General features: G+C 41.9%; 1 protein-coding gene across 5 annotated transcripts in view; it reads left to right on the top strand.

Annotated features, from left to right (window-relative positions):
- The first annotated feature begins 5,682 nt into the window (after positions 1-5,682).
- LOC148008641 (ATP-dependent DNA helicase Q-like SIM) overlaps positions 5,683-15,456 on the top strand; it is a 102,596-nt gene continuing 92,822 nt past the window's right edge. Inside the window, exons 1-3 of one of the 5 annotated variants that reach the window (XM_087674128.1) lie at positions 5,683-6,176; positions 6,308-6,589; positions 6,748-6,849. In XM_087674128.1, the coding sequence (XP_087530254.1) occupies positions 6,451-6,589; positions 6,748-6,849 (241 nt within the window). In that variant the 5' untranslated portion in view covers positions 5,683-6,176; positions 6,308-6,450. Of the gene's footprint in view, positions 6,177-6,206; positions 6,590-6,747; positions 6,850-8,479; positions 8,574-15,456 lie in introns of those variants that run through there. The other 4 variants (XM_087674130.1, XM_087674131.1, XM_087674129.1 and 1 more) reach the window with 4 other exon arrangements.

Here is a 15,456-nt window from a genome sequence, read left to right on the forward strand (position 1 = left end):
ACCAAGTGGTGTAGCTAGACCTGTTGAAACGAGTTTTGCCATTGAAAGAGTTCTTGGCAGATGAAGAGCTAGAACCACGAGGTGTTGATGGAGGTTGATAAGTGTGATGTGGTGGTGGATAAGATGGTGGAGGATAAGTGTTGAAATATCAGAGTGAGAGCAAGAGAGTGTGCACAAGACGGAGAGAGAGAGCTTAAGTACAAGAAGAAGATCTTGCTTAATGAGTTGTTTACAAGTGTAACTGGTACACTCTCCTCTACATTGAGAGTGACCTCTAGGCTGTTTAAATAGCCTTTGGATGGCTAGGGTTAGGGTTTTCCCTTTCCCTCTAGTTTATTCACACCTAGCTACCCTTATCCACCCTTGCATACATAAGGTTCACATGCCTATCTCTTAATAATAAGGAGGGGGATAAGAAGCAAGGAAGGCAGAAATAGATTGCTGATGTCTAATGAGTGCCGATTACTGCGGAGGCAATGGAATAAAAGTGTTTCCATAAGGTGCCGAAGGTGGAGGTGGAGACACTGGGACACGATAGCCCCGTCTAAGAGTCGTCTGGGGCACAATAAAACGACAAAGTGGTCCACTAGGTAAAGCCATAGAGGCAAACTATGTTACCAAATGATCCATACTTAAAGAATATCCTGGAGGAGGAAAACTCGAAAGTGTGTGTGTGGGAGGATGAGTTTCCATCATGGGTACACCACCAGAATAGGAGAAAGGAGTTTTAAAAGCTGTGTCTAATAGAGGACTCCCCGCTGTGGTATGTGGTGGAAACATAGGTGTACTTAATGGAGGTTGAAGGAATATGCAGCGGAAAATGAGGGAGGGATGGGTGAGAGCCCAAATGGATTTGTGATGGGTGAAGATGTGGGAAACATCATGAGTTCCCTTTGTCCATTAAATGCAACAAAATGAGATGTACCTACTCCACTATGATTGTCATGAGGACATGTATTTTTGAAACCTCACTTAACATGTGGATTAATTTTTAATCACATGGTTAAGTAAATGTTGCACATGTGAGGTGTAACTGGGGTTTGAGTAAATTTACGAGCCCAGGACCTGAGGAAATCACGGGATGTTAAAGGCAAAAGTTGCTATGAGTTATGCCGCACAGGTACTTGGTGGTATTCGGTGCAAGTTGTTGGCCTAGGTCATTCATTTGGCCATAAGTGTCAGTTGGTGAAAGAAGAGAAGTGGTGTTTAATGGTACCTAATGCCAATTTGATGATCAAAGATGGCGTAGAGACACTCGGGAATGGAAGTTGCCTAGCCAATTTAATTATTGGCCAGTCAAATTGTTTTTTAGGGCATCGAAATAATTATTAGATTAATTTTTAGTATTTAAAGACTAAAAATTAATATTTAATTATGGATAATGCTGGAAAAACCATTTGGGAAGGTTGCCACTTGTCAAAAATGCCCATGCAAGATTGAAAAACGTCTTTAGAGACTGGAGAGAGGCATTTTTAGTATATTCGTTCTGCAAGAGAGAGGGAGAAGATGGTGGTGATCTGATTTGCAGCCATTGGAGGATCTTCTGAGGTAGCTAGGGGCAGGAGAAGACCAATCAACAGCAGGTGACAGCATCTACAGGCTGTTGAGACAGGGTAGCAGCAGTAAATGACTGATTTTCTTCAGTTCTTTGCATCTACAAGCTGTTGTGGAAGGGTAACAGCTGCATTTGATTGATTTTCAGTCATTCTTCGCCACAAAAATTTGAATTTTCTCTCTACAGCTTTCTCTTTCATCTCCCAGCCATTTTATAGCCTTGCTCCAAAGATCTCAGCATTTGGACCCTTGGAGGTTGAGAAATTGCAAATTTCTCTGCTGTAAACCTTAATTTACAGCAAAAATTAGGGTTTAGCAGCAACCTCGGGAAGTGTGCCAGAAATTGGAAGCTCCAAGACTTGAATTTTACAAGGCTAAAGGTGAGTTTCAGTTAAATTTAGGTGGAGGACTAGCTAGCCATTGAATTTGGGGCATTTCCATCGTCTATGAAGTGGGTGAAGGGCAATTAAGTGCCCGAATCAAGGGGCAAAATAGATTGAAGACTTGTTGGTCACTTTGGACAACAAGGGGAGTTTGGATTGCCAAGGGGATTGGGAGAATCCCATTGTAAATCAACTTTTTCTTCAATAAAGCTAAAGAAATACCGAAAGGGGTGCCAATTCTAGGGCCAATCGGGTGTGCATTGTCCAAGATCAGTAGGTAAATTTGTATTTTCAGATTTGCTTTAATTGTTTGCTGCTGTAATTAAGTTGTAATCGGGAATTTACCACCCATCCACGGAAGGAAGGCTGGTTACAATGATAATGAGAAACAAAATTATTTGAAGGAAAAGGAAGAGAAGGGATACTTATAAGTTTTTGCTTCTTTTTCTTACCTTGTCTAGAGTTTTCAAAGAAATATATATCTTTCTTATTACTTTTAAACCAAAAGATGTTATGTGTTACCCCTTCTTCAAGATCTCCCAAACCATGAGGAATAGAAGATTGAGATAGCATAGAATAAAAAACGAGATTGTGCATATGTGGCACTGGAGAAAAGAAATAAGATGGAAGTGGTATGTAATCCGGGCCTGTTTCCACTTGAGGATGGCCAATCCGGAGTGGAGATTCCATCATACCTGCATGGTCAATAGTTCTACGCACCAAATCTAAAGGGGGAAACTCAGGCTTACCTTCAATCTATTGTTGAGCCCTATGCATAAGGATGAGATCATACTTAGTGGCTGAAATCTTGTATGGTCGATGGACTCCATGGTAGTCCAAAGTTTCTCCACCCATGCTAGATCTAGCAGGGGCAAGCTGGGAGGCCTACTCCTACTCGTTTCTTGACATGCTTGGCTGTGGAGCCTAGAGCGGTGTGTCGGTGTTTGAAGTCATGTGATCCTTCTATTGTTCTTGCTTCTGCGGATGAGCTTTCTGATTAAGTCTAAGGTTTCTCAAAGAGAACTTAGCTCTGATACCATGTGATGAGATGCTCTAAACACTAAAACACAATACCAATTGTATGATAAAGCATAAAATGATAACACAAAACATAGTTAGGGTTAGGGTAGCTTAGAGACAATGAACACAGAAAATAATAAAGTGAATGAATAATGAATATACAATGCTCATGCAGTAAACACACTATGCAGAGAGTGAATACTGTACCACAAACTCCTGTATCTTGAGGATTAGGGCAGGGGTAATGAGTTGGAGAGTGTGTTGTACTCTGAATAGATCCTGAAATGCAGCAAGGCAGCCTCCGGATGTTGAACACCAGCAAACGCAGTAGTGTAAGTGTTGGATCTGATATGCAGACAGCAGAGAGGAGAGGGAATATGGAGTAAATGCAGAGTGAGGCGAGAGAAAACAGTAAAATACAGCCTGTAAGGGCTGAGCGACAACTGGAGGGGAGAGAAAATTGTTGAACGCAGCCATAGCAAAGGCTGGGTGACAACTTGCAGAGTGTGGTGACAGCTAAAGAGAGAGAAAACAAATCAAGTGATAGCTCCAACAGCAAAATGCAGGCAGGTTGGTGATGTGGCAGGCTGGCGACAGCAGGGAAACACCTCAGTAGCAGTCGATTGGCTGAGATTAGCTCCGAACAACGTCTAGAAGGCTGGAAACAAGCACCAAACTATTGTAGACAACAATGGCCAGCTTGGACCGCGATATCCTCCGCGTTCGAGGTGTGGGTAGCAGGTTGAAAGTCCTGAAATCTACAAAAACGAGATTGGGAAGAGTGGAAGGCAGATTGCCTATTTATAGAAAGTTTAGGAGCTCCCACTTAACTCTCTTGAACCGCGTCCCATTTTAGGATTTTAAGTAAAATAAGCCTAAAATAGGCATAAAATAAGTTGTGTTGAGGTTGTTTAAGTGGCTCATGACATTTTTTAGCTCAACATGGATGAGTTCTTACAGACTCATGTATACCATTCTACCTCTATGATCCAAACCAATAGTACGGGGGTTAGCTATATCTTGCTGTATGTTGATGATATATTAGTCATTGGCTCAAGCAAATATCAAGGTAAACCTTTGTTCTACATTTGAGAATGACAGACTTAGGTTTGTTGTCTTATTTCTTGGATGGAGATTTTTAGATTCGAGGGAAGTATCTTTCTGTGGCATCAGCCAAAAGTACGCCCTACCGCTGGTGGAAAAATATTGTGCTGATCAAATAGGACCAGTGTGACCACGCCTCTTGATTCCATTGTCCATTTTCATAAGGATACCTTGGGTCAGTCTTTTGATACTTATATCTATCGTTTTGTTGTGTTGGGAGTTTACTTTGGTTGATATATACTAGGCCAGATCTTGGATACTCAGTTAGTTTGCTTAGTCAATATTTTAATGCACGTAGAATATCTCATTGGATTCCTTATCTTCGTGTGTTAAGATATTTAAGGTGTACTTATAATTATGGACTAACTTATGGTCATGGTTTATGCTTACAAGGATATACTGATTTTGGCTAGGTGAGAGATCTTGATACATGACATTCCCATGGAGGATACCTTTGTATCTTGGGCATGGCACCCATTTCTTAGGCTAGTTGTAAGTAGGAGACGGTGGCGGCTTCCATGACTGAGGGAGAGTGTCGGGCTTTTTTTGATAGTACTATAGAGGTCATCTTTCCGAGGAACTTATTGGCTGCACTTAAGTTTCCTTGCGAGTCGCCTATAGCTATCTACTGCGACAACCAGAGTGCCATTGCCCTTGTGGAAAATCCTATCATCACCCCTTGGATACGACAGATGGTAGCTTATTTCCTTTTCACCCGAGAGCAGGTTGAGCTAGGCATTGTTTGCCTAGAGTTTGTGCCGTCCATTGACAATTTTGTAGATATTTTAACAAATGCGGTCAATAGATCAATTCTACAGTACCTTCTACCATGGATTGGCTTGGGTATATTCTACTTCTTTCGAATGATAGGGAGAGGGTGCTTCCCTTTTACTTCTTCTTTCTGTTTGAGAGAAGACGGTTTCCTTCTCTTGATAGTGACAGTGATTATGCTTATAAATTTTCACTTTCAGATATTTATTTTGTATTGTATATTATGGACATTTGTAACTCATTTGTATTGTCAGATGACATGATTGTAAAAGTGCACGTGGATAAGTGAATAATTTCCTTGCGAGGGCATTGTTCAAGTGACACTGTTGTATCGCATTTTGCATGAGCATGCAAACTTGCATCTTTTTTTGCATTACATCATGTATTGGTATTTTGTTAATGTAAATATACATCTGTACGCATTTATGCCTTTTCGGTCACCCTTGGAGTGGTTGACTCTGGATTCACCATACTCGTGACATTGCACATGGCAGTCTTCAATGGCAGTTTTTTTCCCCTATGCTTACATGTTGGCTTTGTTTGTCTTGCTTGCTCCCTCGTTGTCATGCTTATCTCTCCACATATTCTTTGTATGATTAGCGCACACACACACCCTTATGAATCCCTAGGTACTTCCTGTTGTGCTAAGAAATGCACTTAGCCACTTAAATAGCCCCAAAACATGTTTATTTTAGGTTTATTTTAGCCAAAATCCTAAAATGGGGAGCGGATCGAGAGAATTAAGTGGGAGAGGTTCTAGAATCCTAATTTTCTATTAATAGGCAGCCAACTCTTCACTCTTGTTCAATCTCGTTTTTGCAGATTTCAGGTGTTTCAGCTTGTTGCCCACACCTCGTTCGTGGAGGACATCTTAGCCGAAGCTATCCATTGTTGTCTCCATAAGTTGGCGCTTGATTTTTAGCCCTCTTCACACAGTTTGGAGTTGATTCCAGCCAAACGACTACCGTTCCTATGCAGACCTGCTGCCGTACAGCCTACCGCGTCATCACAGTCTTGATGCTTACGTTTTTAGTATTTCTCTCTCTTGCAGGCTGTTGTGCCTGCGTTTTTAGTCTTTCTCTCACTTGTTGCCTACGTTTTTAGTATTTCTCTCTTTTGCAAGTTGTCCTGTATGTTTTTTTAGTCTTTCTCTCACCTGTTGCCTGCGTTTTTAGTCTTTCTCTCTTCTCACTGCTGTTTGTATCAGATCCAGCTTCTCACTGCTGCGTTTGTTGGTGTTTGATATCCGGAGGTTGCCTTGCTGCGATTCGGGATCCGTTCGGAGTACGACACACTCTCCAGCTCATTACCACTGTCATGATCCTTGAGATACAGGAGTTCGAGGTACAATATTCATTCATTGCATAGTGTGTTTGCTGCATGAGCATCGTATATTCAGTAGTTATATCACTTCATTTATTTACTATGTTTATTGTCTTTGAGTTACCCTAACTCTAACTGTGTTCTTTTATCAGTTTGTGCTTTGTCGTACGGTTTCTGTTTATGTTTCTGTGTTAGGGCGTTTCTTTACATGGTATCAGAGCCTGGTACTCTTTAAGAAACCTAGGCCTTTGATCTGAAAGTTCTACACAAGAAGCAAGAACAATAGTACGTTCAAATGACTTCGATCACAACAACACCGATTCAGTCTCTAGAATCAACTATGCCGAGAACCGAGCGAGAGTGGGCCGATCAACTTGCTCCACAAAGTTCCGACATGGTGGAAGACACTTCTGATTACATGGAAGAAAAGCTAGGTAAGCTGACCTATGAAGAATACAAACTGATCATAGCTTATCGATGAAGAAGATTAAGGAGCTCGATTGAAGGATTGCCCTTCAAGAAAAGCTTCTAAATAAAGGTGTGCATGAATTTCTCTCTTCAGATGTTGCACATAAATCTAATGATATTGCAGGGCTGTCGAGACCTCCATTAGGGACGGGCCCTAGGGCTCTTGGAGAACAAGACCCGGAGCATGTTCCTTTCTTTCATCCTCTTCCGTCCACTCCGGTGCGAGGTACTTTAGATTCGTCTTTTGTTCCTCCTTCTTTTATCTCTTTTGCTTTGCAATATTATGGTAGAGATCCTGTAGAAGAAAGAGTCCGGTTTGTTGACTACGGAAAAGGTCCTCTTGAGGACCAATTCTTTTATGTTAACACACATTGTGGGGATTATAAGAAAAAGCCAGGTACCTCTTTTTCTACCCTTCTTTTCCGTCTACTTCATAAAACCATAATGAATTTGGTGTTCCTTTTTCTTCATTGCATGGTACATCATCATCTTCACATTTTTATTTCCAATCATTAAATGATAAAAATGAACAACATGCATCTGCACCTCACATACCACATTTTTAAAATTCACCCATCCCACCACATTCTTCCGTTGCTTCTCCACATCCATTTACACCATTTACATTTTCATTTCAGACATCTTATGTCACACCACACATCACACCAGGGGGTTATGGAAATATAGACACATCCTGTAGGACCTCATCCTTACCTCTGCCGTGCGGTGTTCCACCTACTTCACATACACTTTCGGGATCATTGCAGCCTGGGTATTCCCCCCAGTCTCTCCCGAGTGTGGATCAGTTGACTCCATAGTTTGCCTCCATGGCTTTACCTAGTGGATCTTTTGGTCATACTGCTGTGCCTCAGTCTCACTTTGGACAGGGCTTCCGTGTCCCAGTGCCTCCATCTAACCGGTACCTCTTGGAAACATTGATGTTCCAGTGTCTCCGTCTCAATTGGCACTCATTGGACACTCATAGTCTACTTCTACCTACCCATCTTTTCCCCCTCCTCCTCCTTATTAGACATATCCACCTCAACCATTGTCTTTGTAGTCTTGGTAGGCCACTGGACAGCCGACATGCACCCTTTGTTCGATATTGTGGTTGCTTTGGAGTAGGACTCCTTGGGGTAAATCAACATTTAGGCTGGCCCATTTTTCTAGCCCTATTTTAGGCCTAAGAGGGGGCGTTGTGCTAAGAAATGCACTTAGCTACTTAAACAGCCCCAAAACAAGCGTATTTTAGGCTTATTTTAGCCAAAATCCTAAAATGGGGAGGGGATCAAGAGAGTTAAGTGGGAGAGGATCTAGAACCCTAATTTTCTATAAATAGGCAGCCAGCCCTCCACTCTTGTTCAATCTCGTTTTTGCAGATTTCAGGTATTTCAGCTTGTTGCCCACACCCCGTTCGTGGAGGACATCTCAGCCGAAGCTGTCCATTGCTGTCTCCATCAGTTGGTGCTTGATTTTCAGTCCTCTTCATGCAGTTTGGAGTTGATTCCAGCCATGCGATTGCTATTCCTGTGTAGACTTGTTGCCGTACAGCCTGCCACGTCATCACAGTGCCTACTGCTTGCGTTTTTAGTCTTTCTCTCTCTCCTACAAGTTGTCCTGCCTGCGTTTTTAGTCTCTCTCTCTCCTGCAAGCTGTCCTGCCTGCGTTTTTAGTCTTTTTTCTCTCCTACAGACTGTCCTGCCTATGTTTTTAGTCTCTCTCTTGCAAGGTGTCCTGTCTGCGTTTTTAGTCTTCTCTCACTTGTTGCCTGTGGTTTTTAGTCTTTGTTTCTTCTCATTGCTGTCTGCATCAGATCCAGCTTCTCACTGCTGCGTTTGTTGGTGTTTGACATCCAGAGGCTGCCTTGCTGCGATTCGGGATCCGTTCGGAGTACGACACACCCTCCAGCTCATTACCCTTGCCCGGATCCTGGAGATACAGGAGTTCGAGGTACAGTATTCATTCACTGCATAGTGTGTTTGTTGCATGAGCATCGTGTATTCAGTAGTTATATCACTTCATTTATTCAGTGTGTTCATTGTCTCTGAGTTACCCTAACCCTAACTGTGTTCTTTTAGCAGTCTGTGCTTCATCGTATGGTTTCTGTTTATGTTTTTGTGTTAGAGCATTTCTTTACACTTCCCCTAGTAGTGTGGGATTGTTTTCCTTGTTTTGTAAATGTCATAGGGCTCTCTATCTTTATTTCTCAATGGGAAGAACATTGATTTGAAACTCTCACTTAATGCTAAATCTTGTGAACACATTAAAACACATCCCTTTAAAAAAAAGTTCATTGTTGATTTGATTTGCCTTTGTAAGACTTGGTAGACCCTTGGGCAGTCAACAAGCACCCTTGGTCCGATGCTTGGTCTCTTTGGGCGATCACTTGGGGCTCCCTTGGTAAGATAACCACCACCTTTGTAGTCTTGGTAGGTCATTGGACAGTCGACGTGCATTCTTTGCCCGATGCCCTAGCTACTTTGGGATGGGATGCCCTGGGGTAAAAGATAAATTCAATTTAGAAGGCTTCTTTGTCCAGGCTCGGTTTTGGCCTATGAGAGGGGGTGTTGAGCTAAAAATGCATTAGTGTGACTTAAATAACCCCAAAACATGCTTAATTAATGAAGAAAACTTCTTATTAAAAGAAACGTAACCCTAGGGAGTTACTTTGTTTCAGATGCACTACTCTAATTTGGGTATCCCAAACTTTCTAGAAATAGGCATGTAGCCTATGATTCTCCCTCAATCTTGTTTTTGTAGGTTTCAGGAGCCATATCTTTGTTGCCCACACTATGTCACGGAGGGCATCGCGGTCAGAGCTTCCCATAGCCATTTGCGACCATGTGGTGTCTGATTCCAGCCTTCACCTATATTCCATAGCTGTTGCCTACCGCTAGACCCTTGCGTTTGTTGCTGATGTCATCAGTAGGACTTATCGCTATCATAGCAGTTTGTGTTTGCCGACTTTCTCTCTCCAACTATTGCCTACATAGTCCACTGCTTCAAGTTGTTACCGAAATTTTCTCTTTCCTCAAGTATCTGTCTTTGTAGTATTTCTCTCTCTTGCATTGCTTATTTGCATGAGATCCAACCTCTCTGGTTGCTTTTGTTGGTGTTCGACACACGGAGGTTGCCTTGCTGCGGTTTCAGGATCCGTTTCCTTTGCCTTGGTCCCAGTGATATGAGAGTCCAAGATTCAGTATTCACTGCATAGTGTGTTTGCTGCATGAGCACTATATATGTAGTTATTCACTTCATTATTCATTGTGTTCATTGTCTTAGAGTTACCCTAACCCTAACTGTGTTCTATGTTTATCAGTTTGTATTTTGTCATACAATTAGTTTTGTCTTTTCTATGTTTAGAGCATTTCTTCACACTCCCTACCATGAAGATGCTTCAATCTTGAACTGCATGAAGCGAACGCTCACGGATACAATTCTATGTGTATTTCTAAGGCTCCCATAGTAAGCCCCAAGATGTGAATCTCCTCCCTAGCAATAGCTTTCCATTGCACTCGGAAATCTTGTTGTTTGAGAAGTGATGCTCCTATAGCACAAAAAGATCCATTGATCCTCCAACTAGTTCTCTGTGGAGTTTCCACATGAGGCTCCATCCTTGGTGGAACAGTCTTTCACCAAAGACTTCGATATTCTATGAGAGGTTTTTCATGGAGACCATCTCAGTCACTCAAACTGGTGTGGCTCCACAATTCATGCCGAGTCATCCTCCTCTTCCGACTCCAACTCGGATTCTCCGGCCAACGCTAAGGCCAAGTCGCGGAAGGGGTCATTTTCTTCAGATCAAGAAAAGGGCTATGTAGCCCCTCTTGCTACCTTCTAGTACTGGTGATGTGGTCATCCCTCATGACTCTTTAGAGCCAGAGAGGGAGTATGAGAGGGTGGTGAGGTGGGGCAGGTGCTCCTCATCTATATAGGTATATAGGTACACGGGTTCGAGAGAGGGACTTCCCAGATGCATCGACTAAAGTCTTGAAGGTTTTCAAAACCTCGAGTTGGGATTGACTTCCAGGTTCATGATGGGTAAGTAGGATTGGTTCCTAGTCCGAGCTTACATGAGGGGACAGTTTGGTGGTCTTGGCCAAAGGTGGGGAATCTAGGCATTTTTGACAGGATGAGCATGTATGCTATTGTGATGCTTGAGGAAGAGAGTCCAATGCAGAAGTAGGGACCATAATCATGTTTGATGGGTGTTGAAGGTGCCCGTCTGCCACGGCATCTGAGAAGATCCTATTGTGCTGATCACACACCCAAAAGCTCTGCCAATCTATGCTATATGGGCAACCGGTATTGAGGCTAGGAAAATGGACTGTGATAGTTGTGCCGTCCTCGAGTTCATGGAATAATCCTTGCCATCAATCCATCTATCAAAGAAGCAATTGTAGAGTCTGAGCATCTAGTGGGCTAGTTGGCAAGTGCTGTTGCAGATTGCACTGATATGCTAAAGCATATCCTAAAGCTTCCTTCCCTAATGGTATTGCTTAAGTAACTCTTGCAAAGGTTCATGTTAGAGCTGCCTTATGAAGTCTTTTAGTGTGTGTATTGGTAGTCTTTTCACCAATTGATTTGGCACATGAGAGATGATGCCTCCAAGGCTGCTACTGTGCTCTAATATTGAGCTCTGCTTGAGGATCAAACCTAATTTGTGGGATGGTATCGGTTGTGGGAGTTGTGGGGGTTGCATTGGAGTCCCCAAAGGTAGAGGAGGGATAGGCTACTATCTCATGAATCAAGTTTTCTCCTTCTAACTGCTATGCAGGTTCTTGTGTTGCTGATTTTTCTGTGTATTGCTAGTCTTGTGGTGTCCCTTGTTGTAAAGGAAGAAGTGACAAGGAAAGGACGTAGGCCATCTCATGGAACAATGCTGCTAGGGTTGGGGGGTAGAGGCCATTGATGGCACATGATTTGATGGCTGGGCAAGGTGGACAAATAGGCAGGGGGGAAAAGGAGATGCTGTCAGAGCGTTTGAGGTTGAAAGTCTACCACGGGGGTAAGAGACAACATGATGAAGGAAGATTCAGGGAGAGGAGTAGACGGAAGAGAAGGGGATTCAAAGAAATAAAAGATGTAGAAAAATACTCACAGAAAGAAATAGAAGATGTAGAAGAATACTCACAGAGGTGAAGCCTATCAATTTATTTCTGCATTATGAGAAGATAAATCTCTTGTAGACAAAAACGTGCATAAAATACTACATTCCTCTATATTGCTTAGATCGCCAATTTGATGCTTTCATTAGCTCCGAAAGGGGGTAAAATACCAAGACACCTTGCTAGAGTTCTGCCAGATCACTTCTTCATCTCCCAATTCAGAGTGCTATTTACTGTGATCGTGTGTCGCACGATTTCGCTAATCCTTCTTTTTAGATAAAATCCTCCCAAAATGGCTGAAAGCTACATGCTTTCTTTTACATGTCATCCTACTCTAGAAGTTGTCTACAATTTTTGGATATTTACAAGAGATAATATCTAAAATATCAGAAATTGGCTAAACTTGTCCAAAAATCTAATATTTTTAGACCATCTACACTATGGACACTGACATTAATGACTAATATGGCATTGGCTTTCTAGATCAATAAGAAAGCCGCACTCTAGAGTTTTTCACACTGTGAGCGCATAGCGGCACGACATCCAGCATCCTTCGGCATGTGCCAAAGTTTTATGGATCTGCAGTGTCAGGAGAAGTATCCTTTGCCATGTCAATGTCTTCATCTTCCACTTCTTTTTCTTCCATATTCTCATGTTCATGCTCAACAAATTCTTGAATGGCTTTATACATCTCTAAAGTGTCAACATAAATAATCTCTTTTTTTTCCTTGTTTTCAATATTAATTGTTGCAAAAATTTCAGCCACTATCAACATCAACCAGCCCTGAAAATAGCCTTGAAATACCTTCATTTGCAGCCATCAAACCATATGTTTTTAGTTTTTTCTCAGCCCATCGTACATATTTCTTTTTAGCCTTGCACATGATTGAAATATTCTTAAAACTGCCAAGACTACATGCTGTCCATTCTTGCAATCCAGACATAAACACAGTTTTCCCTTTTCTTGGAGGCATAATTATCTTCCTAGAGGCACTGCCATAGCCTCCACTTATAGCAGTGCTGTCTAAAAACCCTTAAAACTCTCGTGCATTAGGTGGCATAGGTTATCGTGATTGCGGGGATGATTCACACAAATAGTGAGAAATTGTACTGCCTTTGTATTTTCTTTACTCCGAGCTTGGGCATATGAAGAACCATCATCCAAGGCTTTTGTTTCCAGCTTTGATTCTGAAATATAGGGCTGTCCCAAAATCACTGGATAACTACATGAATCCTGCACAAAAAAATGATATTCATCCCTAACATCTCCAATAGTCACGGGTACGTTCGGACAAGCCGCATAAAGATCCCCTAATGAATTGTTTGCTGCTCGCATGTGCCATCTCGGATCTACATCAATCGGCCAACCTCCATTCTTATACAAGCTGCGTGCTATAACATTGGTTTCGGAACCATGATGGAAGAGAGCTATGCAAGGCGTCTCTCATTTTTCCACTTTAACAATTGTCTCTGTTGTAGCACGAGCCCAATGCGTTCGTGAATAATGACTGCTTGGAATAAAATGACTTCTTCTTCATGTGCTTGTTGATGGACATCCCTATTATACATAGCCTTCTCTCTATGCTTAGTGCTGCCCATAATACCATTTTCAGCCACAAGCTTGCTATCTATACTTTCATTTAACCCATTTTTAGCATCAATATGTTCCAAAACAGCATTACATACATCATTATATTCCCTCTGAAGATGTTTCTCTATATCTTTGTCAACCTGCATCAATGCTTGCAAAACTTCACCATCAAATTGTCTTTTTCGTTTCAGCATATCAATGATTGCATCATGAAATTCATGCTTTGGGATTCCAAGAACTTCGCAAAGTGTGAATTCCACTCTACTGCCAAGTATACGATCTTCGAAGAATTTTTAAAGGTTTGTGGCAGTCTCAAGATCTGATTGTAACCTGTAACCGGGCTGCTTGTCCCTTTTCTTCCCTTCTTGTTTCTTCTCTTGAGATACATCCTCCATAACATACTCAGGTATGGCTTTTTCAGCCTCTTTCTGCTGCTCCATTTTACTTCGTGTTATGCGTTTAGATGGACCTGAAGAGGAAGAACCAGCAGTGTCCTCATCTCTTCTTCTCTTTTCTTCCACAAGAGCTTCTGGATTATGAATCTTAGCCAAATAAGCATAGGCTGAAAATGAATCCATTGGTGCACTCCATCCTGTTCTCCCTCGTATACTTTGATTTGCATCAACCAATTAAGACTTTGTTGTTTTGCCCTTTTTCATGTAATCTAATGCTTGCATCCAAACACGAGATTTTGCTTCAGTCATGCCTCCTTTACGAGCTTCATCAGTCCTTTCAATTCTCAATCCATATGTGCCTGCATCTATGGCAGCAAATGCTGTCCTTACAACCATCTCTTCCAATCTCTTTTGCATGCCACCATTTCCAAAATTTGGCTCTATTGGAAGACCGGTTTCTGTTGCATGTATTTTTCCATCTTTCCAAAAGACTAACCTTTTTACTTTCGCTTCGCGGTAGAGTGTACAATCTCGCTTTTCATGCTGTAAACTATCACACCAAATGCATCTTCTCTTGTATCCTTCTTTGTATAGTCCTTGGGATGTTGCCCGAGCCTTCTTTTCTACCTTAGCATCCAACATTTTAATCTTTGCATAGTTTTTTGTCAAATTCAGTATCAAATCACGCATGCCTTTGATTAATTTATCCACAACATCACCTTTAAGAGCTGGACCAATATGTATAGCCGGCTGTTCCGCCATAGCTATAGGCGCCTTGGCTGCAGTTTCAGCCCCCTTTTGAGCACTGGCAGGTGTTGTGCGTGTACCCCATCTTAATTTCATCCGCTCTCTCTTTACCAACATATGCACTGCTTCATTTACATTAGCCCAATCTGATTTCAGTCCTTTTCAGAAGAGGCATATTCTAAACGATCAGTTAGCTTCTCCTGCAAAACAGGATCTGAAGCCTTAAAAAACAAATCAATTTTCTGACTCTCCAATGATTGCTGGTTATGGGTATTCAATTGCGCATACTGACTTTCAAATTCACGGAGCAAAGCTGTAGCAGCCAACCCTTTATTGGGCTTTTCAATCCAATCTATAAATGTTTTTTTAGTTACCAATCCTGCAACTTCCAAGAAAAACTCTTCTCTCAAAGCTTTCTTAAAAGCTGCCCAATCAACATCTCTTCTATGTAACTCATCAATCCGATCATGCAATGTATACATGGCCAAACGGGATAAATACCGACTCCATGCATACTACGGTACCCCACGAAACATCTTTTTTTCATACAACCGGATGAAGGCCGAAATATTTTGACCCTCAAACTGCTTCAATTCTTGTCCCACTGCTTGCAATGCATTGCATCTAAGGAATGAATTCTTTCTGCTTCCTACCGAGTTTGCATTTGCTGTTGTAACAACAGTTGCTGCTGTTGTTGCTGCAACAAAGCAAGCATTTATTGTAAAGCATCACCACCACTTGATCTAGCAAAATTCCCCATTTTTACACACCTTTGCTACCGACTTTCACGTCGGGTTCACAACTGTCGGAGCGTTTGGGGTCGAAAGTCTACCACAGGGGTAAGAGACAGTAGGGTGAAGGGAGATTCAGGGAGAGGAGTAGACGGAAGAGAAGGGGATTCGAAGAAATAAAAGATGTAAAATAATACTCACAGAAAGAAATAGAAGATGTAGAAGAATACTCACAGAGGTGAAGCCTGTCAATTTATTTCT

This window comes from Lygodium microphyllum, unplaced genomic scaffold, assembly GCF_053477565.2.
Source record: "Lygodium microphyllum isolate KBCC unplaced genomic scaffold, Lygodium_microphyllum_v1.1.10 scaffold_102, whole genome shotgun sequence".
Lineage (NCBI taxonomy): Eukaryota > Viridiplantae > Streptophyta > Polypodiopsida > Schizaeales > Lygodiaceae > Lygodium > Lygodium microphyllum.